At 41.7% G+C, this 27,957-nt stretch overlaps 1 protein-coding gene across 2 annotated transcripts in view; it reads left to right on the top strand.

Annotated features, from left to right (window-relative positions):
* PLEKHG1 (pleckstrin homology and RhoGEF domain containing G1) overlaps positions 1-27,957 on the top strand; it is a 214,113-nt gene that overhangs the window by 79,244 nt on the left and 106,912 nt on the right. The window contains exon 1 of one of the 2 annotated variants that reach the window (XM_081044591.1): positions 7,139-7,374. The exons of the other annotated variant lie outside the window; for it this stretch is intronic. Within the exon in view, the coding sequence (XP_080900717.1) occupies positions 7,296-7,374 (79 nt within the window). The 5' untranslated portion in view covers positions 7,139-7,295. Of the gene's footprint in view, positions 1-7,138; positions 7,375-27,957 lie in introns of those variants that run through there. 2 annotated transcript variants of the gene reach the window in all.

Raw genomic sequence — 27,957 nt, 5'->3', positions numbered from 1 at the left:
CCCTGAGGCAGAAGAAGAGTCTGAATAATAAGAGAGAGATGAAATTATAGTTTGGACACACCACACATAGTTACTGAGGTGAGAGCTTGTATGACCCAGTTGAGAAAGGAAAAAAAATTTAACAAGCGTTGAAAGAAGGTTTTATTGTTAACCCTAAAGTGACCAGAAAGTTCAGTGAGGCAGAACTTCTCATTGCTTGAGGAATGTGGATAATTGCAATTTTACTCTAGTAATGACAGAATTAATGACCTCAGAGGCCAAGCCTCTTCCCCCTGACTTTCCCCAAATCAGCTTGCTACCATGGAGTTATATAAGCTCGACTGAAAATGATCTCCATCTAAATTAAGAGAGCCGGTGGGGCTCAAGCTATTGTTACAAATTATTGTAAAACTACATCTATGGCACCTGGGTTTCACTTTTATTTCAAACTGCCTAATGCCAGATTATACCTCACACATTTCCTATAAAAGGTACAAATTAGGAATGGTTCAAAATAGAACTTTGAAAGTGGAGGGGTGAATTCAAAAGTTTTGTGTGAATTGATGAAGTGGCCTAGCTGTGAAATATTTAATAACCATGGGTAACATTTTGGGAGCTTGCCAGCAGGCCATGCCTAAAGACGTCTGGATACAACTTATCATTTCCCCTACACCACCACTTGGTGGTAAAAGCTCCTGACTGGTCTTCCTGCACCCATTCTTGTCCCCTTCAGTCCACTCTCCATTTGTACCATTTAGTAATGCACAAGGTGGGCAACACAATTTGGAAAGTTGCCTTAAGTCACACAGCTCTTATGTGGCCGGAGCAGGGCTCATACCCAGATCTGCGCGATACCAAAGTGTATGCCTTTCACCACTGGCAAAGTCTCAGGTGCATTCTTGCTATTTTTCTTGTTCTTTTCCTCAGGCTTCCCAGGTTGGGGTCAGGGGTTAGGAGAAGGGAGCTCCTACGCCGACAACCTCACCGTTTTTCACATTCCTAGTATATTTGGCTATCTTGAGTTTTTACCCTCCTTTCTAAGATAGTTTTATTTTGCCTCCTTTAATGATAAAACTTATTTTTTTTTAGTGAAAGAATAAACACAAGGATTATTGAAACCTAAGGTGATAAAATTAAACAGCAAAAGTGAAACAACAAAAATATTTTTTGAAGATATCATGATAAAATACCTATAAAATGTAGATGAATCGAGTAAAACACTAGTAAAGATAATAGATCTATGTGTGTATATATATATATATATATATATATGTGTGTGTGTGTGTGTGTGTATAAACTCAGTGCACTCCCAATGAGTTAAATAATTATACATTTGGAGTAGCACAGTTTCAGCTATCAAGGAAAAAAATTTGTTGAAAAGAAATAATTGAAATGGGAAAGATGGACAAATGGATTTATATAAAACTTAAGACCTTTTAAAGCTAAAACAGAAGAAACGCAACAAAATGAGAAAATATGTGTAACAAAAATTTGAGACTTGATACACACACACACAAATTTACATAAATGTGAGTGCAATATCATATTCTCACGCATTAACCAACTGAGCTATTAGGCCACCCCTAATACCGTATTTTCATTGGATAAGTGGTCCAGGGATACTAACAGCTAGTTCACCCAAAAGAAAACAAACAGAAGAGCAACTATGAAGATATGTTTAGCGTCACTAAATTTTAAAAAGAAAACATCGTACACCTACCAAGTGAACAAAAGCCAAAGGCCAACACTGGAAAGATGGGAGGGAAAACAGATACACTCATGCATTATTGCTGACAATGTAAATTGATGCTATCCTTTTGGAGAAAACCTGGCAGTATATAATAAGAATTATTAGAGTCTTACCCTTTGAACCTACAGTGCTCTGTCTGGGAGGTTATTGCAAGGCTGTCATGAGATAAGCAATTATTATGCAACTGTAGTGTTAGAACCTGTGAGAATTGAGATGAAGGAGATAGATTATAATCTGAAGGAGTCATTAGGGCCATTCAAAGGTACTTAAACAGGACATGTTCAAAAATATTTTCAAAGGAGTGATTATAATGGGGGAAAATTACTAGTGGTGGCCTAAATGTCTAAAAATGGAGACCTCATTATTTTAAGGGAGGTCGCTACAAGAAGGAGGTGACCTGGTTAAAAGGTGCTCCCATCTGAGAGTGCCCAAATTCTGAGCTAGAAAATCCGGTTGGCCAACTATTTCAAACATCTATTATCAAATGTTTTCAGCAAGAGTAAAGAGGGAAGCCTTATAAGTTCTTTTCAATGTGTTTCCTTGTCTTTAATGTAAATAGTATTTGTGATTCCTTAAATGTTGGTATGAGTATTATCTGATGCTTACAGACAAAATGGGACAAAAACGGTGAATTTGCTTCCCACTTTTTCTAGTCAAATGTCTTAAAACGGCTCCCAGTTTTAAGCAAGCTTTGATAACTCTACAAAGTGACATGAAGAAATCTAATGCCATCGACAACTCTCCATAGATAAACAAGAATAATTTCTTAACACAAATAACCTCTGTTAACTTCAGATGCCTTAATAAATAGGTTTTTCTATTAGGTTCAGCCTGAATTCCTCATCTTGACCCACTCTAATTGATGTAAGTGGTAAGAATTAATTTTGTGCACGCAGGAATAAAGACTAATCCTGGTCAATCAGCACCTTGTAATTAATCCACATACTCTTTTTAAACGAGAGAGAGAAATATTGGCAGATTCTCTGGTTTAAGGTTCTGCACCAATCTAATATAGAGTCCTACAATTTTATAGGGTTCAAATTTCAGGGTGGAATTACCAATAACAAAAGTTTTGCTAAAGCAGATGGTTATGTCCAACAGCCAAATGGGGAGGTTTTCTTGGGAATTTGTTCCAACTATCCATGAGCAAATGAATGAGTATGTGAATAAAAGACAAAATACTCCTAGATGCTTTTTAAATATGATTAGAAAACCTAGATTTTATCATATTAGGTTAACATATGTTAGTTTTGAAAGCCTGAAATCTCTGAATACCAATTAATTGTAAGGTAGAAATTAGTCTATACGCATAACCTCTTGTTTTTGAGAAAACAGGTACCAAATCCCTGAAACAAAGGACAAAAATGTTAATAATCTTCTATAAAACCAAAGTGTTAAACAAGTTCTTATTAAACTGCAAATGTAAGTGAAGGTGCCACATTAATGTAAGGTGGATTTGCTTTACTTTGATGTAAAGGAGAAAATAAATGTGGAAATCATTTTTGCAGTATATGAAGCATTTGGTATGAGAAGGCTCTGTTCTTTATTTGAATTGCTCTGTTTTTAATAAGGTACAAATTTAATAGTTTTTAATATATTTTAACCTAGGTTCTAATCTTATAATGACTTCAAAGCTTCAAGACATACCTAATCATTTGTTAAATTTCTTGAGCTTTATGGCTATGGTCAACAATATGGATAGGATTTCCAGGGGCACAGAAGATGTGACTCTTAAATCCAAGTAGGAGATAAATGTAGGCAGTGCACTTTTTACCACTGTGCTCTCTTTGAAGAATCCGTAAAATAAAGTAGGTATCACAAAGTCGATCACATTTTCCCATGGGAATGATTTTATAATTATGGGCCACTTTCTTTACAAAACTTGGTATCTAATTATAACAAGAGCATGTTTTTAAAACTTGCAACAGCTGTGATAGAAATATCATGCATACGAATGATACCAAAGTCCCAGCACATTACAGTTGTTCATTTATTCACTGAACAAATACTCACAGAGTATGTACTACGTACCAGGCACTATTCCAGGCTCTGGGGATTTGACGTGAGTGACAAACACATGCCCCCCCCAACCCCCACCCCATCAATAGTACAGAGTAGAATAGTGGACGAGATGACAATAAACCCAATAGTCATTGCAAATTATTAATTCTAAAAAGAAAACAATACAGACATATAGATACTGCCTTGAGGAGATGGTGAGTGAACTCAGATATGACAGACCAGTCATAGCTGCAGTGGGAGGTTTTCCATGGCAGAAAAGCAACATGGAGACACCATGACTCCCTCAAGAAACTTAGAGAAGAGCTATAAGTCTGCGGTGGTACCCGAGAGAAGGCTAGTAAGGTTAAGAAGTGACAGGGGCTGGACATGTGAGGTGCTAGAGACCATGTTAAAAATTTGATTATTGTCCTCGAAGAAATGAAAAGTCTTAGAAGAGTTTTCCATTGGTGGGGATAAGGGTGAGATGGCATCAGGTTGGCAATTTGAATAGTTTGTGTTGTGCTAATCCTATGCCCTCCATGAGAAGGTTTGGAACATTTTACTAGTATAGATGAAAGATAACCAGGGTAGAGGTGGCAAGAAGTAAGTGATGTTTGAGAGAGAAAAATTAAGAAGTTAAAAAAAAAATTGAATGGAGGTGGTAATGGTTTTGAATATCTGGAGTGAAAGAAAAAAGTAGAAATAATGGCTCCAAAATTTCTGGCAGGTATATGTGCTTAAATGGTGGTGGCATTCACTGGAAGAGGACCAGGTTTGGGAGGAAGATTGTGTTTCATTTTGGGAATATTATCTTTCAGTTACCTGTGAAATCTCAAAGCTGAGATATCAAATGGTCAGTTGGATATTCTGGTGTAGTACTCAGATGTTTGGGCCAAATATAAAATTGAGTCAATGGATGGTTCTGCAAAGGACACAGAAAAGAAATATCAATATAGGTAAGAGGAAAATCAGGACAATAAGGGACCATGGTCCCCAAGGGAAGACAGTGCTTCAAGAAGAAGGAAGTGGCCAAGTATCAGACGCTGCCAAGAAGTTATATGAGAGACTGATACATACCATTTGGATCAAGGGGCATCATACTAGAGAGAGCTGTTTTGGTGGTTGGGGAGGGTGAGGGGATCTTTTCCCCATATGTGGGCATTACAGTACCAAATTGTAAATACGGCATATGGGATTAGCATGGTGCTGGGTTGAGTTTTGTACAGTGTCCAATTCTCAGCAGTTCAGCCTAGGTTGTGGTTATCACTTAGAGAAAAGAAATGACAATAGGGCATCATCTTTTCGTCTCATTTTCTCTTTGACAAAATGTATGGAATTTCCTCTGTGTTCTTCACTAGGCAAACACAAGTGCCTCCACACCCTCCAAATTTAGAAAACAGGTTTTTATTTCTCATCCCCTGGAGCAGTTACCTAGGTCAGACTGCAGGGCTGTGATCCGAAGAGCACTGCCAAGTCCAGAGGAGAGTCTCAGTGATATCTGAGTCTGAGAACTAATCTAGAGGCAACTTGAGACCCCATAGTATGGGGAGACTCTCAAACCTGTGGATGAGCCACCTATATCCAAATTTGCCCCTCAATTCCCTCTTGACCTTGAACGCAGCATGGAATTTTGGGCAGCTAATCCAGGGCTACCTGCATAGGCCTGGCAATAATCATTGGAAGCTACAGACTATCAGCAGTGCATACAGAACTTGCTGCCTTTGAATATTGCCCCAGCCTTGATATCTAGAAAGCCTGCAAACACAGAGACTCTCCTTTTCCTATAGTTAACTCTTGGCCTCAGTATATACCTGCTGCAGAAACCCTGCACCTGTGTAGGTCAAGGGCAAGCAGTGGTCACCTGCCTCCCAACCCCCACCACCACCATTAGGCTAAGCCTGGACTTGCTGAAGCCGCCCAACCTTCTGCTTAGAGGGGGTGAGGCCTGAGCTGGGCTTGTGAGAGCCTGATGCCTGCAGGCCTGACCGTCTAGAAAGAGCCACTCCCCTGTGTGCAAAGCCATCTGAAACTGAGTCAGCAGGCAAAGTAAAAAGTGCACGTGGTGTAAGGCTTAACACTGCTCACCAGGTCACAGAAAAAGCCAATCGTGTGACCACAAAAGCTAACAATTTGCTGTAAATCGCCGATAAACACCAGTGGCCCACACTTAGTACAGCATCTGCCAGAGGCACCAATCTCCAGGAGTTATTGTCCAGGAGTTATTTCCCTAATGTCATGTCCATGAGCCAGCCCACCAGATGTTGGAGCTTGTGGAAAGGGCAATAAAGACCCGCCCCTCCCACCCAGGTTCTGAACCAAATTGAAACAAATGAGTAAGGCAGATAGAGACTAAACCCTGACCGTTATTACTGACAAAGCTGACAGTGGAGATTCTTTCTATCTGGAGACAGCTGGGCATCCTAATACCAAACTCAGGAGCCTTCCCACCTTTGGGCTAAACTGGGGCAGCCCGCCCCACACAGGAGCAGACTTTGCCTATGTCACCCTTATGGCATCGAGAAGTAAAGCAGGAATTGTACTACCTGTGGGCTGGTAGAGCCAGACACTGAGGCTAGATTACACCTGTCCCATTTTCCCTTCTACACTTGCCAATCCACTTTCTGATTCTTGCACCCAAGAGACATGAGTGGTGAGGGGTCAGAGGGAGACAGAGCTCCTGGAATCCCACCCTTCAAGAGCAAAATTCCCCACACAGCCCACCATCCACCCCAGCAGCTCCTTCTTGAAGTAACAGCAGAAGCTCAGATATTTGCTATGGAGATGGAAGTCATACTTAGTTCTCACAGCTGACAACCATGCCATCATGGCGTGATGTGCATTTATTCAACCAGCGTTTCTGAAGTACCCTCTGTGTGCCCACAGCTACATACAATGGGCCCTAGGAGATTACAAAGAAACAAGTGGCCCAACTCAGCCCTCATCCTCTACAGAAGGTGGGTGAGGACAGTATTTACGTTTGTGAAATTCAAAGAATAGCTGGTAACTTGTAGTCACTGTGGGAAATTAAAAGCAAACACCTATGAACTCAAGTTTGCTGTGAGCCTTATTGACCTTTCAGAAGCCTTCAGCGTGATTCTGGTTTTCTAGATATGCTGTGTAATGAAAACACGTGTTTCCTTCCTGGGTGGGTCCCTTCTCGTGAGTAGAGGGGGAGGGCATGTAATAATAAGACCGATTGAGGGGAAAATGACCTCATGTGCTCGTAGCTGACATGTTTCCTTTTGCCTGTTGCTGCAAGAGCACGGCCGGCCTGTGAGGGTCTGTGACAGGAAGTCCATGCGCATGGGTTGGGAAGGGTGAAGGGTGGGTTGGCCTCCACGGGCAGGACGTTACCCTGCTTCCTCTTCCTGACTGCATTTCCCAGAGCAGTCATGGTCATTGCTCAGCTTCCTGTTGGGGAAAACCTTGGATCCTGAGTGTCCACCTGCCACAACCGGCAAACGAAAGGCAGCGAAGTGTTCATGCTGCTGTGAAAGCTGAGGCTTGCGTTGATGTACAGGCCCCTTTTCAATAGTATCCGGGGACTAGGACCTCTGAAGCCACCATGGAGCCCTTCTTTGTGGGGTGGAAGGGACAGAAAACTGCTGCCTTGACAAATCATGTTCTGGATCAAAACATCACAGGCGAGTGAAATGTGGGGATTCCGTGGGGTCTGGGCTGGAGGAAAGACAAGGTGATGTCATGAGATAGCACCTGAAGCCAGGGTGGCATTCGGGTTGTGGCAAGAAGAACTGGGGCTTCATGGAAAGATGAAAGTGTCAGGCAGCCTGATTGTGTGCAGATGAGGGTTGCATGTTGTTGGGCCCCTGGCCACAGTGTTGATTCTCTTCATCCAACACCCACTGTTCTGGGACCAAAGATGGTAGAGGTTTTGGTCCCTGACTTCGAGAAGCCCACAGTGAAGTAAGTGGGTTTCTTCACACCGTCTTTGAATCAATTCCAGGCTGGCGGTGTTAGAAAGTTTTGGGAGCTAGAGGAAATGCAAGCTCCCTGACCTAGGACAGCGGTCATTTCAGGACGAGTCCTGGGAATCTGTGTTTTACAGTGTTTCTGATGCGCAGTGAGGTTTGGGGATGGCTGGTTGAGTGGGACAGACATAAGGAAGGAGATGGCTGCAGGAGTGTGAGAAGTGCTGTGGTATGTGTCTAGGGAAGGATGAGAGCACCAAAGAGACACACCTCCATGGGAAATTCAAGTGCAGGCTTGGGGAATTTGATCGGAAGTATCAGTTAGCTCCGTTTTCCTACTTTCTCACGTACTTTCATGTCACCTCTGGTGGCTGATAACAGCAGCTTTGCAGGGTTCTCAGTGTCTGAACTTGGGCAGTTCACTGTGATTCAGAAATGAGTCTGGCCACGAGTCCTATGTCTCCCACCCTGGACTTCTGATGAGCCCACTGGGGAGGGGATCCCAGATATGTGGCAACAGGAGTCACCAAAACCTCAAGGAGAGGTCCATGTGGAGAGGGTTAGTAGCTCTTTAGAGTCTTCATAGCTAGTCTTTTGCTTTCAGCATGACTGTGTTATCTCTGCCACTTCACCCTAAAGATGGGGCCAGGCTCTATCTGCCAGTCCAGATAGAGCCTCTCCCAGCATCCCTACCAGGCCTCTTCCCCAGCCCATTCAGACCCCTGCAGTGGGACAGAGTTCCTAACAGAGGAGAGTCAAGGCAAATACACAGGCTGCGTTCTAGCCTCCTGGTTCTGTCCCCTGACAAGTGACCTTGGAACCATCCTCTAGATCCCTGTTAATCCCTCACCTCCAAACCAAGACCAGACCACGGGCTTGAGGACCTGGTTCCCCTGCTGTCCTTCCCTGGATGCCACCCCCCCTGCACAGGGAGTTTCCCCAGCAGAAGGCAGGTTCAGCCTGTCTTTGTGACTCTGGGGTCACAGGAAGTGAGAGACTGTTGAAGGCCTCTTTGCCCTTTTCCCTGAAGGATACGTAGCATTGTCCCTGAGCAGCTCTCCGCTAAACCCCATCAGAGCCATCTCAGCCCTCTGTGGCAGAAGGAGCTGCCCCGCGGCAAAGAGAAGGGGAGATACACTGCAAGGAGGAACAGGACTTGCTCCTCTCATCAAATGCTGCCCCCGTGATCGCACCCTGTGCCCCAGAGTGTGCCTGAACCCCACCCTGAGGTTGGGGTGCAGGAGTAGAACCAACAGCTTCCTACTTTCATGCCATTTCAAATTCCCATCCTTCATTTCGACTTTCCCTCCATCTGCAATGATACTAAAATTTGTCTGAATTTTGGAAATGTCAAAATAATTAGCAATTGAGAGGAATTTCAACTAAATGAATAATAAAATGTATGTCCTCAAAATACTACTGCTGTTTAATAAACTGCAGGCTTTTTAAAAAAAATAATGTCATTTTGGGGGGATTTAGGGGAATTTGCCTTCCTCCTGCAAAAACAACTTTGATCTTATTAAATAAGGTAGAACTAGGGAAGGGGGAAAAAGAGTGAAATCAGGTATGGATCATTCTATCTGCGTAATCCATAAAAGTCATAAGGACAGTAAATAATATCAGAACCTCTCAGGCTGCCTACAGTTAATTCAATCTTGGTACCACCCAGTCTGAATGCATATAGCATACAGAGACACACAAGGGGTTCTAGAACTTTCTATTACGCCCCCCCCCCCACACACACACAGCTTTAATGCAGTCCTTAGTCTCCAACGAGTGTGCACCTGGCATCTTGACCAGTAGGGGGCATATGGGAGCAATGTACTATATGAGTGAAGTTTGGGTCCCACCTACTCAGGGTGAGGCAACTCCAGCTAGCTCACCAGGAGAGAGAATTAGGCCATTGGAATCAATTCATTTCTAAAAAACCTTTGAGAGGTTACATGATTGTGAATTCTTTTTACAGTCCCGTAATCAACTTTCCTCATCCATAAAAGCTGATATAATTCTGTGAAGTGAATACTCAGAACATTAGAAATACTTCTTCATATTTTGTAAACAGATTCTGTTTATCTGGAAGAATGGTTCTCTTTGGAAAAATAATTGCCTAAAAGCTATTCCAATTTCAGAGACAAAATAAGCTGGAAAAAGAGAAATAGATACATAGGTACATGTCCCATTCCGTCGCCACCCCATCCCCCACAAAGTCATTTTTAAATGTTAAAAAAAAAAAGGACTTCTTTAAGTGAAAAATGAAGAATTAAAAAAAAGTTCTCATACAAAGGAGATTGACACTTTTGTACCATTGACCATCCTCTTCTATTGATTGACTCTATTCATATCCTCATTTTAATTTCTGCTATTGTCTGCTTTTTCTCATCTCATCTGCCAAACTTTCCCTGGGCCTCCCGAGGGAGGGCTAACAACACAAGAAGGATGAGAATGTGGGTGGAGGATGAGGACGGGTAGAACTGCCCGGACCTGTCTACCTTGGGTGTAGCACCTTGTGCCAGGTGGACATGATTCTCCTGCCGGTGGCAGCCTCACAGGGCCATCCACCCACCTCCCCGTCGCCCAGCCGGGCCACAGCTTCCTGGGGAGCATGCTGTCAGCAACCATGGTGGGGGCTCTGGTCAGAGGATGGAGGAATCGAAGCTCTCCTCCAAGGGCTGAATCCAAGCTTCTTATTCCACAGAGCCAAGATGGGATACAGAGTCAGGGTACGTTTGACTTGATGATTATTTCTTAAGGGTTTAGGAAGGTCATAATGAGTTATAAGCTACTACCCCCCACCCCTGCAAATAGAAATGACAAATCTAGAGTCTGCTTTTCTTCTCAGGTTATTTATTGTACTAACTCATTTGTGGGAGGTTTATTTGCTCTTTTCCTAGCCAAAGACATGGGTACCTTCAATAGCCACACAGGAAAAGATTATTATTCCTACCTTGTCTTCCTTCTACAGCTTTTATTCTAAGATGTAATCCTGTGCCATGTTCTTTGTCTTTGACTAGCAGGATAGTAAAAGTTTACTGTCCTTTGGCAAAGTTTAGTCTAAAAGTGGTGTGAGAAATGGTAAAAGTAGTTAGTTTCTGGGTTTCCACATTCATTATTTTTATTTTCTGTTGTGTTACTATTGTTTTGAGGCAACAGTAGAACTAGTGAGCAAAATGCAGCTCTCCAGTTGACTTAGTTCAAAAGGTTATTGTGGCCTTTACTGAAACAAATTTTCATTGGAATGAAATCCTTTTGAAATACCTGAGCTCATTCTGTTCTGACCGGATCTTGGACTTCTTAATGATACTTATTTACAAGGCGACTCTTTGGTCTGACTGATGATTGACCTGTGAGAAAAGTACAGTGGAACAGAGGAAGCCTGTGCTTCATGTATGAGCCCAGAAGTAAGCAACTCCCAGGGCCTTTCTCAGCAGACCTGCCACCCCACAAAAAGCTTTTATCTGCCCAGAGCCCTGCCAGTTTTCTAAGCAGTAAATGCAACTGTTCTTTCATTTCAACAAATATGCATCAAAAGCCAATATGTGCCAGGCATTTTTCTAGATACCAGCATGCTCTGATCTAGAGCTTAACCTACGGTTAAGAGGTGTAAAAACTGAATGTTGTAATTTGTTGGGTTCTGACAGTGGTTTCTGACCATACTTCTCTGGCTGACTATATTCAAGAAGAATCAAGCCAAGGGATTATTTTGAAAACGGTCTGTTAAGTATTCATTGCAAGATAGTAAATTAGTTATTTAACCAGATATCCGAAAGATAGAGGGCTCTCCTGTGTTCTACACTGCTGAAAGGATTACTAATTACTTGTAAAACCTAGGCATTTAGTAAGAAACATGAATCATAGTATTTCAAACATTGATGGGCTGGTTCTGCTTCCGGTGAATTATTTAAGAACAGTATTCAGAACTTTACAAGATGACAAAGTAGTATGTTAACATGTAAGGAATGGTCTTTTTAGAGTAATTATTCAACAAATTTATCTTGAGGTGGACAGATGAACGGTTTTTAAGGTTTTACTTTTAGGTACTAAAAAGATTTAAAATAAAAATGAGTATATAGTCTGTATGCTTTCGTTGTTTCTTCTTCAATATTTTCTTCTGACCTAAAAATCTATACTTGCAATTGTTTTCCACTCCGTAAAATCACTGACCATCAAGAGTATATGTGTTATATAAGTATTTTACTGTGACATGTCAGAAGTTCACTCAGGAAATCAGACAATGCCTAATTCATGCCTTTAGTGAATATTTGGTGTTTCTTATGAGGGTGATCGGACGTCTCAGGTGTAGGCAATGTGACTGGAGACAAGTCTTTTTAACTCATAACCGCTCTTGGCCCCGTCTACATGCTTACTCTTTCTCAGTGCTGGGCTTAGGAATGGGGAGCAAACTGAAGAAAACGTTGCTACAACTTTGAGAATCCCTTTTTACACCACGAAAGGAAGGAAACTGAAGGCAAAGGTGGATTTGGGTGATTCCGTTTTCATCTTTAAATACAAAATCTAACTATGTTTCTGTCAGTTCTGTCCAAATAAAGTGAGGACGCAAATATGTGTAGGTGGGCAGTCCACCCTCCGGCACACTAAAACATGCTTTTCCTGTGCTTCGACTGTGTCAAAAGGTGTGAAGAACATGAGAGGAAGGATAAGAAATGCAAAATGACACCCTCGATTAAGACTTGAAGATCATCAAAGGATATGTTTGCTATAGATGATTTCCCCACCCACTTTCTCAGTATCGAATCAAGAGTGAACATTTGCAAACTTTAGATTGCAGCTAAGTTATCTGCTTTGCTGAATGGAAACATGTTTGGTTTAATGCGTGTGCTAGATGAGAAATTCCATTCTCCTTCTTCAGTGAAGCTCCTGTGACCCCCAGAAAAACTTGGTTGTAACTCTTTGCAGCTTAGCACATGCGGCATGCATCGTCCACTTTCCCTGTGGTCCTCCCTCCTTATGTAGAAGATGAGCCCAGTTAGAGCTCTGTGGCTTGACACTCTGACACCACCATGCCCAGGGTCCTCTGTAGAGTACACACTCAATGAGTATTTGACAGCAGTGACTTTAAAAACATGAAATGCAAGATGTTACAAAGTATGGAGCCTGGTTTTTATATATGGCCTTTGTAATCCATCTTAATGCTTTGTAAGTCCTACCAGATACTTAAGTGATTATTGCTTTTTACATTTCAAAGGCATACAGACTACCATTGGCCTACATGTAAAATAATAATTTCTGACTGTAGAGCTGTATACCCTGTAGTCGAAAAGAAAGCCCTTCCTTCCTCATTTCTCAGTGACAGCCTGTAATCATCTTTGAGTCATTTTTAAGATTCTTTCTAAACCACTATTTCCCTCATTCTGTCGGCTGTGGAACAGCTTCTCCTTGTATCAATGGAATGGTTCTCATTCCTTCCCAAGCCCAGCCACCCACCTAGTGAGAAGAGGTAGCTGTAAATCTCAGCCAACTTTCTTTTTCAACAGTTATGATGGAAGGAAAGTCAGATGATCAAGTCAGCTAACCACCGGATACGTATTGAGGACCTGGGAGAAGTTTCGGGTGGCCGTTACAGTATGACTGGGTTCTACCCAAACCTGATCTCCTCATTAAGTTCCAGCCTATGCTTGAAGGAGCAGGGGACCAGGAATGCACCTGGGTTCCTGCCCAGCCAGGGCATGGCCCATTTCCTCCTTTAGGACCGGAAGGAGTTTCAAGTAGCCTGCTTAGGCTTCTACAAATCCCAACGGGAGTTTTTAACCTTCTCCCAAGGATGGCCTAGCAACTTCAGGCATGGGTGAAACGCACACTGAGACATTGCACGTCGCAGTGAGGTATATGGTTTGTTTATAAACTACAAGTGTTTTCTCTTTATAAATCAAAATTAAAATTAACCTCACTGTATAATTAATGGCAATGACTAAATATGACAATCATGCTTTAAAATAATTTACTATGTCTGTCACTGTTTTCTGATGAAGTTTAATAGACTCATACTCTGACCTAACTAATTTTGCTTAGTTTAAATCAGCTATTAGTTCTTTTCCCACATTTCTCCATAATTAACCATGTAATTACCATTTAATAAGAGCCCCTTATTTTAATTAGAATAATCATAGGGTTCATGATTCAGTTAATATTCACTGAGCAGCTGTTATGCATGAGACTAATGAGCAAGCTGGAAAGATAAAAGAAAATTCTAAGGTTTATCTTTGACCTCAAAAAAGTGTTTGTGATCTAGGGAACACAGATGTAAAGAAATGTAACAAATATAATATGAATAGGCAGAATTACATCAGGCTAAAAAACAATCAGTGGACGGAATGGTTAATTTAAAGATAAAGTATAGAGTCTGCCAAATAAGGAGAGTTTGAACTGGGCCTTCCAAATCATTGAGGATACTTTCAACTCTGCAATTGGGGCGAATAGAAAGTAAATATTGGCTCTTATTACCCTTTCAGTCTTTTTTAATTCATGAAGGTTCTACTAAGCCAAACTGAAAACTTGAAATTAGTTTAGTTACATACGGTGGTGGCAATTATAGTCTATAAGCAAATTCAGATGCCCCAAGTGCTTGGCGATTTCCATGTTTAGAGACCAGTGGAAAGAGCATTCTAAAGTCAGGTGCCAGTATAAGCAAAGACACAGAGGTATGAAAAGCTCATGACATTTGTGGGGAATGTTGAGTTGTTCAATGTGGCTGCAATTCCAGGCCAGACCCGAGAAGACCTGAGTACCAAGATACAGAGCTCGGACTTGATCTGTAGACCACAGAGAACCATATCAAGCTTTCCTGGCAAAGGGTAAACTACACCTAGAGTTTTAGAAGATAGCTATGTAAAGAGATGGTTTCAGGAAGTAAGAGATTGAATGTAACAAGCTATACGAAGGAGGTTATTGCAATGATTCAGGCCAAACCTAGGAAAGTGACAGTAAGGATAGAAAAAAAGAATGGGTAGAAGAGACATAAATTTAACTGATTCTACTATATGACCTATGTAAATGTTATTATAGCTATTGTTAATTGTGCTCTATTATCTCAATGATTGTACCCATGGGTTTTAATTTACACAGGTGACTGAGGGACAACACAGAGAGATTAATACTACTGAAAGATTCTTATTACTTACATTTCCCAAGAGGAGGGGGCATAGCATTCCACATAGGGCCACTTGGAGAAGCACCAGTGTTCGTCAGGAGGTAGAAAGGAGCAAGAGGAAAGTCCAGGCTGGGCCTTTATTGGGGTTTCCATGAGAAAGGCAAGACAAAGAAGTGTAAACACCTTAGCATTGGCTACTTTGAATAATTTCAGCAGGCTTTGGCACACAGGGGCAGTCCCTAGTTGTCTGGTACCTGGCCCTGGGGTGAGTAGTGCAGGGGAAGTATTGTTTTTATGTGTGAGAGTTAGATGAGGAGGTGGTTCAGAGTATGTGCTCTGCATCACAGGGGAGATATAAACAACTTTGGCTGTTAGCTTGGCCCTATAATTAATGGATACCAAATAGATGAATACAGAGTCTAAGAAAACACGAGTTAGGAAACCTATCTATGTACTGGGACGCTTGGCTAAACGCTTTATACAAGGCGTGATCAAAACATACCGTGAATGTTCAAATAAAAAAAATGTATTACAGTAAAAGACACACTGCCATTAATCCCCCTCAAAATACTCCTCCTTGCTTCGGGCACACTTATCACATCGTTCTTGCCACTTTCTGAAGCAGTTCTGGAAGTCCTCTTTCATGAATATCTTTACTTCATCCTCTATCATAACAACGCTCCGTGTCACACATTGCTCTGGTATGACAATTTCTGTCAAATACAAACATTACAGTGTGTCCTCATCCACCTTATTCACCGGATCTGGCACCATGTGACTTCTGGCTGTTTCCCAAAGTCAAAATGACCATGAAAGGGGAATGTTTTGAATTGATTCAGGACATCGAGGCAGCCATGACAGCGCAACTAAAGACACTCACGAAAGAGGACTTCCAGAACCTCTTCACAAAGTGGCAAGAAAGTGTGTTTTGAAGTGGGGGGTAGGGGAACGGGGAGGTATTTTGAGGGGGATTAATGGCAATGTGTCTTTCACTGTAATCATTTTTTTTATTTAAACATTCACCATATTATTTGACCATACCTCATATGCTTTGTGTCAATTAATGCTCTCAGCAATCTATGGTAAGCACTAAATTATCTCTATTTTACACATGAAGCAACTGAAACCCAAGTGATTCAGCAACAAAACCCAAGTTATCGCAAGTAATCATGATTTTCCGAGCTGGATTCAGTCTTCCACATGATGAACCCCAACCCCCTGCTGGTAATCTGTGCTCCATTGCACAGGCCTTCTTTGCTTGATTATTCTTCCTCACTCTGGGCTCACCACATGAGAGTAGTCCTGCTGAAAAAGCAGTGATGGAAACTTGTGGAAGCTTCCCCAGAGCTCCTTGGACAAATCTACAATGGTAGATTTATATGGTTCGCTGTCTGTCTGTTGCTATCTGCTTTGTCAGAATAGTATAAAGATGTATGTATTTGTATACCAGTGGCCTATTGTTTGGTGTGTTAAAATAAGTTAATTAAATGTGTGACTTAATCACGGTCCCCTGTCTTCCTGGAAATGCTTCTCCACTTTTGGCTTCTCTCTTTCTGATCATTCTAACTCTGGCACTTGGAAGCTCTTGTGTCAGCAAACAAAGCCCTGGTCAGATTCCTTTCTCCCCTGTGTCATCAGCCAATGATCCAAACTGCCTATGGAATAATGCCTAAATTCCCCGGGAGAGACTGGGAGGTCCTGCATCCGTAACTACCCTGTTTGGTCACGGTCTAGCCCAATCCCCTGGTTCAGGCCAACCACTCCCCATGAGTTCCATCTCTTCACAGCTGCTATGGCTTTGTTCTCAAACACTTGGCTGCTTTCTGATCCCCTTTCTCTCTACATCTTCATGCATCACTTCCATGAAGAGCGAGCTCAGTGCTCAGCCTCTGAGGGGAGGTGTCCACAGCACACGTGATTCATGCAATGAGATCTGTGATGCGTCTACTTGGCACAAAGCCATGGTGGGGCTGCAGAGCCATGAGTGGCCCTGGTCAGGATCTCAGGGACCTGTGATTGGTTCAAGAGGCAGGGTGAAATGGCAAAGGAAGCCAAAATAACGATTCAAGGAAATGGAGGCTGTGTCACACGAGAGTTTAGAAGTTATTCCGAACCACACTGGTATCGTGTTATATACAGTTATCGCCTCACTCATCTCCATCTTGCTGCACGCTTTTGTAATTTACCTGGGGCTTCGACTCTAACAGGACTGTGAACCATCAGACAGAAGCATCGCAAGTCTAGTTTATAAGAACCTTTGCTGAAGGAAGGAACATGGCAGAAATTCCTGTTGTCTAGCCACCAGGAATTTGTCCAGTTCAATTACATGGGGACAGTCCCTATCCTTGCATCGGGGCTTAGCTACAGGGAGTCATAGCAGAAGGGGGTAAAAATTCAGTCCCAGAGTTAGACTGTCTGGTTCAAATGCCCATTTTACCACTTCCTAGTTGTCTGACGTTGGAAGTCACTTCATCTCTCAGTGCCTCATTTTCCTCAAGTGTAAAATAGGGATGAGAGTGATCCCTACCGTTTAGAGTTGTGAGAATTAAATGAGTTATTTTTTTAAAAAGAAGCTTAAAAATGGCACCTGGCACACAGTAAGTACCCAAAGAAATGTTAGCTATTGTTATTTATTAGTTTGTGGCCCTCGTGAGGTTTTCTAGTCAATTCCCAGTACCTGGAGGTGACTTATCCTTATCAGCATCACTTCCATCAATCCTCTATGTAGTACATTTTTATAAAACTGAAATTTTAAAAACTTCAGCATAATGCATTTCCTCTGGCATACTAGAATTATTGTTGTTTTATTATTCCTGCATTGACATTTTAACAGCCGACAACGGCTTTTAAAAGAATTGGGAAGACACATAGCATCTGTTGGTCTTCCTATTAGAGTTCCTGTTGTGTTTTTGTTTCCATGTGAACCTTATTTTTTCACAAGTTTATAAGCCTTTTGCTCCTTGGTGAGATTCAGCAACAAGTTTCTGTTCCAAAGAACAACAATTGTCCTACTTGAAAATTGACCCTGGTTTCCATCTTCTTTACAAAGAGGTTGTTCAGAGCTCTATGCTCCAGAACTTGAATTGAGCTTGATGTTTTTACAAATGTAACTTTCCACATTTGATAATTTGAAGGACTTTTAAGCTGCAAATACAGCAGGCACATTGTCCTTCGGTTTTTAGAGGTTGAGTTGCCGTTAGTTGGTCTTCGTTTGAGATAAGGGTGTAGAAAATGTTAGGAATTCGCCAGAACTATATCTCTGTTCCGCAGGCTAGGATCCTAGTCTGCCAGAAAGTATCTCTTCCTTATGGAGAAAACTGCTGATTCCTCTTTCTTTGAAATTTTGAAGTGTAGGGCAGTGGCTAAGAACACTCTCACTAGAATACACAGATCTGGGTAGAATCCTGGCTCTGCTGCTTACCAGTGGTATCACTTTGGACATGTTACACAGCCTGCCTAAGCCTCAAATCGTCCATCCTCGAAATGGGGATAATGGTGGTCTTATAAAGATTAAATGAGACAGCGTCCATCCAGTGCTCACAGCAAGGCCTAACAACCTCGGGCACGCAAATGTTCATCCTGGTAGTTTCGCAGAGTCTGATCCTAAAGTTTCTATGATGAACTGTACCTGGTTATTGAAGTTTTCTTGAGACAAAATGTGCACTCCCTGAACCGAGAGGGATTTTGTGTGAAAAGGCCTGTAAAGTGACCAAATGGGCTTACTTAAGTCGCTCTAGTCAGGACGAAAGAAGGGGAAAAACATTAAAGTAATAATTCAGATCAACAGTCTTCACCACAAATGTTAATTTATCATTTTCTTGAACACTTTCACAACCAGTCGCATGAACTTGGGGTACTTTTTTGTACATTATTGCAGAGTTCAGAAAACTGGTTATCAGCCCGAAATCGTGTCAGAAGCCCTGGTTATATATCAAGGTCATGGTGAGAATGGATTCAGATCACAGAAAATGTTTTAGAATGTCTGCCCTCTGTAAATATTTTTAAAAGTCCATATATCCTTTAAATTGCTTCTTTCATAGCCTAAGTGGAAAGTCTAGAAAGTCTGGCTGTGGAATTTGTATTAAAGAGACCAACAGTAAGGCCACCAGGAGGAGAAATGGCATGCTGTGAGAGTGAAGTCTTTTCCAGCCTCTCCCCAAAGCCCTAAGCCACCTTAAGGCCCCAGTGCTGGCAGGCTGCCAGCTCTGGAATAAAATCTGCAGTTTTTAATTTGAAATCAGAGAATGACATTTAGACACTTGTTAATCTTGCAATAAACACTTTGACTATCTGGTTACACACACACACACACACACACGCACACACACACACACTTCTCTAGTGATGCATTAGTGCTTATTCCAGCAGCCTGTTTTTCTTCAGGCCCATTGATTTCGCTGTGCGGCTCTGTTTCCAAACAACAGTATCTCAGTGCAAAATGCATGACGGGAATCTTAAGCCAACCAGAATTTGAAAAACGAGTAAATGATTCATGAGCATAGTTTTACAAGAGACTTTTAAGTCCAGAGATATGAGAAACTATCTGTACAGAGGATGAAGGCCTCCAGGTAAGTATTCTTTAAAAGGATGCTTTGTGTTCATGAGACTGAGTCTACTGGTGGTTTCAGAAATCAAATTTGAAAGGTTTTACAGAGGTGGTTTTCTCTTTACATAGTATCTGTTAAATACAAGACCTTGTACTTCGAAGAATAAAATTGCTTCTGAACCACAAAGAAAATGTACAAAAACTGTACAATGTCAACGCAAAATTCCTTGGTTTTGATTTTGGTAGTTTTTAATTTTATGTGTGTATGTATATGTATATATATGTATATATATGTGTATATATATATTTTATATATGTATATATGTACACACATACATCTATATGTGTGTATATATATGCACATACACATCTATATGTGATATATATACATATACGTATATATACATATATATGTATATATGTATACATATATATGTATCTCACACTGTACTACATTTTGCTAAAGATTGATTGGAAACCATTCATCACCTTCAGAAGTACTTTTAAAAATACCAATACTTCTAAGCATTTTAAAATTTCTGAGGAGCTGAAATAGAATATATATGATGATTTTATACTGAAAATGGAACATTATAAACGATTTGTAAATCCTTGAGCTTCCAAAAACTAGGTAAGATAATAAATTTTCAATTACTTAGACCTGCAGAACAATTTGACATGCTGTAGGTTAGGAGAGAGCCCTGAACTTGGAGTCAGGTCTCCACGTTCAGCTGTCTAGCTGTGTGCCTCACGCAGGTTATGTGAGGGCGCTCTCAGTACCCTCAGAATCTTTGTGGGGTGGCCGAGCTTAGGGCACCAGCCCTTGAAGGAGGGATCCTGAGTGAGCGGGGGGAGGGGGAGTGGGGAGATTTCAGGACACTCAACTGGGGGTGCCCAGGGACTGGGAAGGTGGCACTCGTGTGGTCCAGGACAAGCTTCTCCTATTTCAGAATCTTGCCTGGGGGTGGCCCTGGAAGGGGGGAGCCCTCTGCAAAAGTTCTGCTTGGTCATTCAGAATTCAGATGACCCCAGCAGGGGCTGCCAGCTGTTTGTGTACAGTGGAGAGGAGTTGGCTTCTCCACCCATTGAAACATCTGTTTATACTGGCCCGCCTCTCTCGTGGGAGATGTCACAGACAGCGCCCCGTCGTGCAGAGGGAAATGCTGTGTTTTGTTTCCTAATACCAGAGCAGCTGTCTTATGGGGAAGAATCAGAAATGTCACCACATTGTTACCTGCCCAGGAAAGTAGTTCTAGTTCTTTTTGATAGACCTGGAGAACCTGGTTCTTAGGAGCTTCTACAGACATTTTGTCCTTTTGGTGGGCTGCTGCTTCATCATCTTTTTTGTTTTTTAAAAACATTTCAGCCAAGGCCCAAATTTGGCAAATGTATCAAACCAGGAGACCAGTTGTGAACTACCTTGTTTTATATCAATTTTGAAAGATAGCTGTTAATTAAGGAAGTTGTTGGCATATTGATGGTTTGGCTCCCTAACCTGACTACATATTAGGAAAATGAGATTCAGAGTAAAACCTTATCTGTTTCAGCTAACTGGAAATCAGTTTTAATATTTCCAAATATACACAGAAGAGAATGACAATACGCAAAGATTATTTGGGGAATTAACTGACAAGAACTGATAAGACTAGTTTATAATGAATACAGTAATGGGGGCTTCTAAAGATTACTTAGGGAAACATAACAAAATCCTAGTGCTTCCTACATGCCACTCCAGGGCCAGGCAATCTGGAAAGTTCTAAAGCTCCTCATTTATTCTTTTATGACAATTATGCAGATTGTGTGTGAGTTTGGGTGGGGTTAGGATCTGTGTTATCAACTCTTGGGGTCACTTCTCACTTTAAAAGAGGTTGATTTCACTAATCAGCATTTACATCTTATAGACGATTTGAAAAACAGGTTCATTTGATTATAATTGTTAAGCTCAGCCTGAAAAAAAATCTTTGAAAGTTTTTTTGTTTTTTGTTTTTTTTTGGGAAATAAAGTTCTTGTACATTTATGTGTTTAGCAGTTATCTCTGTCTCGTGGCTAGTACGAAGGCGAATTTCAGAATAATCACATGATACTGTCTGTGTTTATTGCCTTTACCTCTTTTAGTTTCTCCTCTTTGTTTTTTCACTCTTCACAACCAAAATGTAACTGTTCTTAAAACTGGTGAAATTTGCATGTGCTGTGTAGACTGGAGTGACATCAGTGTCCTGGTTTTGGGGACTGTGCTAGAGCTCTGCAAGATGCCCCCATTGGGAGACACTGGGTGAGGGATACAGGAGACTGCCTCGTGCCTTTTTTTTTTTTTTTTTTTGTCTTTTTTCAGTATAAGTCTTATGGATGTATATTTTTTATTTCAAAATAAAAAAGAAATTAATATAACTGTTCTCTACAACCCTTACCTGAGGTCTCTTGTGCCTGGTGGGTCTTCCAAAAAGATGCCTTGCTTAGTTCAATAAATGACTGAGTATTAAGTCCTGTGAGGTTTTGGGAGTATAATTGCTTTGTCCATGCAGATGCCCCATCAGTGCTTCTTGAGTGTAATGATCTCTAAATCACCTTGTTCGTGGGGAAGAGGGTGTTTTAATTATGATGTCGGTCTACTCACTCTGGTCATGCCCTACCTACTTGCCCAAGCAGCTGAGCCAACCCCTGGGCTCTCTAAAAGAACAGAGCTGGTACTGGTGAGAACAAGCTGACATTCTGTGAGCATCTAGTATGTGCCAGGCAGTCACGTCTTGCAGTCGTTAAGTATCTTAAACCTCGGAACACCCCGTGACGGCACAGAAAAGAAGCGGTTTGAAACATGGCAAGTTGAAACAATAATTAATGTCCCTACTTTCAAAATAGTTCACGCTACGAGGGATCTTCATGAAAGGCAATGGATCTTCTTAGCTAAACAAATAAATAAAAAATTTCCTTTTGAATTATAATGTAAACAAAAGAAAACTTTGAAATTGTCTAAGCGTTCTTCTCTTCTGAGAATAAATACTGGCAATTATCCATGACCCCTGCTATTTTTGCTAAGTCCTGCTAGGTTGAGCATTGAAAGAGCCAAATTTTAGATCACAAGTTTTGGTGAGTAGCTCAGAGTGAGAATAATACTTATTATTGGCAGTAAGCAGGTTTGTATTGTTGCAGATTGGTTGTGTACTGGGGTATGTAGGGGAGATCAGAACAAAGTAGCAGCATTGAAGTGAATCATGGCATAACATGCCAGATAGAAGCTTCCAGATGTCTCAGCTAAATTGGGAGGATGATGCATTCCATTGCCTGCACTCAGGGCTGCTCTAGCAGGCTGCCCAATCTCCCTCAGCCTCTCCGTAGGACAGAGCAGCTGGACTCCACCATTTATTGTGAAGATGTGAAATAAGGAAAGCAGAAGCCGCCTCCTGGCTCAGCCACTAAGGAGGTCATTGAGTCTTAAAATGTGTTCCCAGCACCTATATAATCTATATAATCTGGGGACTTGTTAGAAATTCCCGAGCCCCTCCCTAGACCCCCTGAATCAGAGACTCTGGGGGTTGCACCCAGCAGTCTGTGTTTAGCAAGCTCTCCCGTGATTCGGATGCCAGCTCAAGTTTGAGAACCACTGGGCTGGCTTACCTGGGGCAATCCTCTTTCCAGGCTTCAGCTTCTTCTTCTATAAAATGGAAGGTCTGTAGTAAACTGTTTCTAAGGCGCCCTCTCTGAACTCCAGGCCCACATCCCAAGCTCTCTAATTCTATAAATCTGTGATGTAAATGTACACATCTGGTGTTATTGTGCAATGATAAAGAGGACAAGCTCTGAAATCTACCTGCCTGGATTCAAACCCTGGTGCCTCCATTAGTACTGTCATTTACCAAAGCAACCTACTGAGTTTTCCTGTTCACTGAGTTCTTCATCCATTAAGTGGAGCTAATAGTACCTGTGTCCTAAGGAGATTGTGAGGAAATGATCTGAAGCGCATAGAACACCGCCTGGCACATAGGAAGGACTCACACATTAGGTACTAGCAGACCTCTCTCTCTCCCCCTAAAAAGTTCTGGAACTCTGACCATAGGAATTATAGCGTGTACAGCTTTATTGCCTATGACTCGCTGCTTGCTAGGTACCATGCACCGTGATGGATGTTTATAAGTGGTATATCCCTTAAATCAAACGGTAATTCATGAAATAAGATGGTCCCTGATTTTTTAAAAGACTGAGTTTGATTGAAGTTCAAGTCAAAATCTGGTAGTAAGTTATAGGTCTGAGATTTGAAACCAGATCTCTCTCACTCCATAATTTATTCTTGGGTATCAACTAGTTTAGCTGTTAAACTTTTAAGATATGAAACAACTAAATTTTCCACCAATGAGGCTGGATATCTTTTGCTACTTCACAAGCACATTTGGACAACAGAGAGGTTGTCGAAAGCGCCAGTGTGTGGAGCCCATTCTGAAGCGCACTGGGACCTTCTCATCAACAATGTTTCTCTCATATGCACCTGCCAAAAAAACAAAAACAAAAAAAACCAAATGACCTCACTTAGACCTGTGTCTTGACCTTCGTCACTCTCCCTCTGTCGGTGGAGACCCTAAGATGAGAAAATGGCCACGGTTCTTGGGGAGGTACCAAGCTGCCAGGGAGGGAACGCCACACCCAGGCCTTTAGTGTCACAACAGGGGAAAAAAAAAATCATACCATTTTTCACCACCTCTCTCCTTACTCACCTCCTTCCCATGATTTTATTCAAATTAAAAAGCAGGCTGGGAACACAGATTGTCCACCCAGGGTTCTTAGATTTTAACTCGATTGATACTGGAAATATGACAAGCTCTATTTTACTTGAAGAGTACTTCTTGTAATATAAAAACTAAATAAATAAACCTAGAAAATGTTCTGCTGCTTTGTTAAATTCTACCTTAATGTGCAGGTATGGGAACATTCTTGTGGCACAGCTGTGGCCTCTATCCTGGCAATACATCAGAACCACTTTAAGGAAAAAATACCAGTGCTCTGTCTCACCCTCCAGAGAATATGCTGGTTTTTTAAAAATAGTGTTTGATTATTGTTTAATTTTTGAAGACTTGCAGGATTTTGAGTGGCATTTTTATATAATTGAACTGCTTAGTGCCTTTGAATTTGCTTATATACTATTATTATCCCTGACAGTATAACTCAATTAATTTTGAGTTTTTTTCAGTTTGGCTGATTTAGTAGAATCTTCACTCTGGTGAATCACTCTGGTGATTTTCATGAGGAGCTTAAAAAAGAGTTTAACAGTACCAAATATTTATTTTCTGTTGGCCCTTGGATTTTAGAGTTGAAAGTATCGTCAGTGGTTGATGGTCCACCTCCATTTTTTAGGAAATTGAAAATCAGTCTTAGTTGATTCTCTGAAGTGAGGAAGGAGAGGGCTAGGATCCCAAGTGCACACCCACTAGTAGTCAGCCCACCACCTCCACACTGGCCCCTGAGGGTGCAAAACATCCACAGCGCAAACATACTCTTAATTCTTCCTTTGGCTTTGGACCCAAATCTTCACCTGGTCTCCTTATAATGGAGCTGAGCAGCTCTCACATGGGTCCTTTCAGAACAAACCTAAATAAATCTAGACACAGAAGTGGCTTTTCCCACAACATACCTCACCCTGCCCCTCAACCTGGTTCCTGATTAGTTCTATTTATAACCTTCTATGCCTCTTGGGGGGGGGGCTGAGTTTAAGTACTTGAGATCTCTGTTTTATCGGTGATGTCATAAAACTTTTCCTCTTTGTGGTGATGGAATAAGGAAGACGGAGGGGGGGGTGGGAGGAGTTTGGGGCTGGCAGCTGCTGTGAGCTCCCCCTGGGACAATGTTCTCAAGCTTTCCTATGCACAAAAATCACTAGGGGGTTTAGTTATCTGAGCCCACCCAGGGTTCCCTGGGCTGGAGATTCCAATTCAGTATTCTCAGGCAGGGCCAGCAGTCTGGCTGCTTGTTGAAAATACAGCTGATTAGCCAGCCTGGACTGCCATAGCTAGATACCACACACTGGGGGCCTTAACAGACGTTCATTTCTCACAGTTCTGGTGGCTGGAAGTCCAAGATCAGGGTGGTTTCTGGTAGCTTTCTTCCTGGCTTGCACATGGCTAGCTGCCAGCTCTCTGTGTCCTCACATGGCTTTTGCTCCCTGTGAGTGGAGAGAAAAAGAGAGGGAGAGGGAAAGAGAGAGAGAGAAAGAGAGAGAGAGAGAAAGAGAGAGGGAGAGAGAGATCTCTGATGTGTCTTCCCCTTCTTATAAGGACTCCAGTCCCATCAGATTAGAACCCCACCCTTTTGACCTCATTTAACCTTAATTACGTCCTTAAAAACCCTATCTTCAAACATAGTCACATGTAAATCTGTAATGTAAATCATAGGGCTTCACCAAGTGATGGGGGCGGGGGGCAGGAGGTGGGCCATACCATTCGGTCCAGAATAGCGATTTAAGAGGTGTTGGACCACACGTGGAAAAATACTGGTTTAGAGTGTGTACTAACAATCGGACAATTTTGTTCATCAAGCATTTGGTTTACACCACCATTAAGATAACGGATGTATTAAAATGTCTACATAGATTAAAATCTCTAAATGCCCACAAAAGAATGAAATGCAAACTATATTTTGAATGCCATCAGAGCACGCATTTTCATAAACTGTAAATGGTTTCACTCGTCTTCAGAGGAACTTTTTTTTCCTTTTGTAAGGTGGGCACAGCTCACAGTGGCCCATGCGGCGATTGAACCGGCAACCGTGGCGTTACCAGCACCACTAACCAGCTGAGCTAACTGGCAACCCCTCAGAGGAACTTCTTAAAAATTAAACCATGGGATGAGATTTATTGATGGAGGACAGAAAAAGAATCCTCTGCTTTCTAACACTTCCTTGTCACGGGGTTTCCAGAGAAGCACCCCAGAAGCAAGCCATGAGTACCAGTTTGTCCTCATTTAGCCCCAATCCGGGTTTCTCAGCCCTGTTCTGCTTTAGTCCTCACCGGGAATGTCCACACTCTACTGAGTCTGGAAGCCAGGGGCCAGCGAGGGTGTGTGCTGAAAATGTGTGACCTAAACACGTTTCAAAATCGTGAAGAGAAAGGCAAACCAGTTAAGTAGTCTGAAGTTTGTTAGACTTGCTTGATCCATCTCAGTCTGGAGTAACTTTTTCCCTCGGGGAAGCTTTTCAGCATTTTGCTTTTTCTATGGCATCAGGATTAGGGGAAAGTAGCTGGGTTTGTTTTTCCATCCCCCTCACCCACACCCTCCTCCTGCTCCTGAGGGAAGATATCACATATCAGAGAGGTTCTTCTTCAGGAAGACTGGGGTACATCTGCAAATCCTCACAGAGGCCTCTGAGTATTAAAATTTTTATCTCCAGGGTTCAGAAAGAAATAAACACTTGTGTGGGTGCAAGTCGGGGTTCCCCCCCTTCTAGGAAAGATGCTGATGATTAATGCCTCTGGGTGTCTTCAAAATGCACAGGTGCTCTCCCAAGTTAGGGGCCTGTTTATTCCTCTTTGTTTCTTGCCCATAAACCCAATCTTACAGCCCTTGTTTGTTTTGATAGGACTAGGATCTCCAGGACAAATTCTTAACTTTTGTCCTATTTTTTTTTTAAAGGTACAAAAAAAAATGAATGTTTTATGAGATTAGAATGTGATATGTAAATTTTGACATGTATAGTTGATTTTGGCTTGTTGTTTTAGAAGAGTATCAAAAAACGAGTCCTCACTTCAATATTTGTATAAGGGTCTTAGCTGGCCGGGACACCCTCGGGCATGGCCAGACATCTCATTGTATCATTCTTCCAGCTGTGGTTTTTGTCTTACTGTCTCAGGATTTTTAAATGTCAAAAACTATGACACCAAGTTATTTGGGTGTTTGGTTTGGCGGAATGACCAGTTAAACTGTTTCTTCTGTCTTAATTCCTTCCTGGAGACCCTGAACAAATTCTAATATTTATTGATGTGATGCAGATTTGTGAGAAAGCTAGTAGTAGGATCAAAACTTTGATTAATGTGAAGAGTGGAAAAACAAAAATTAGAGCTAATGAAGTTCAATGGTAAAGACAATTCCGATTTCCTGACCTGCCGTAAACATTTTTGCCTCACTTCCCTTACTATATATATCTTCCCAGGATCTTGTGGTACTTTGGGTTGTTGTTGTTAATCTTATATAGCATAACAAACAAGTGACATTTTTAATTCTTTATGCTTTATTTTCATGACTTGCAAATTGAAGAGAAATAGTTGTTCTTACCAGATTATTTCTAGTAATCTGGTCATTTGAGCACTCCTAACCTAGTAAACAGAATATTGCCCAAATGTGTCCCATGTGACCCAGAGTCAAATGCCTTCAGCCTCCAGGTGCAGGTTCCTCAGGTAAAGCAGTGAAGGGGGGTGGATGTAATACTGAGGAGAGTGGTGAGACGGTGGCAAACTGGAAAGTATACAGCCAGGGTCAAGGGAGCCACCTTAGCTCCACTCATTGCTGCCAAGTGGGAACGTAAGACTAGTGGTGATGATTCCTCCTTTTCTTTCTTTTTTCCCTTTCTTTCTTTTCGTTCTTTTCTTTCTTTTCTTTCTTTCTTTCCTTCCTTCTTTCTTTGTTTCTTTCCTTTCTGTTCTCCCTTCCTTCTTTCCTTCCTTCCTTTCTTC

This window comes from Rhinolophus hipposideros (genome assembly GCF_964194185.1).
Source record: "Rhinolophus hipposideros genome assembly, chromosome: 3".
Lineage (NCBI taxonomy): Eukaryota > Metazoa > Chordata > Mammalia > Chiroptera > Rhinolophidae > Rhinolophus > Rhinolophus hipposideros.
Note: the sequence above shows the minus strand (reverse complement) of the source record. Positions and strands in the feature narration are given on the sequence as shown.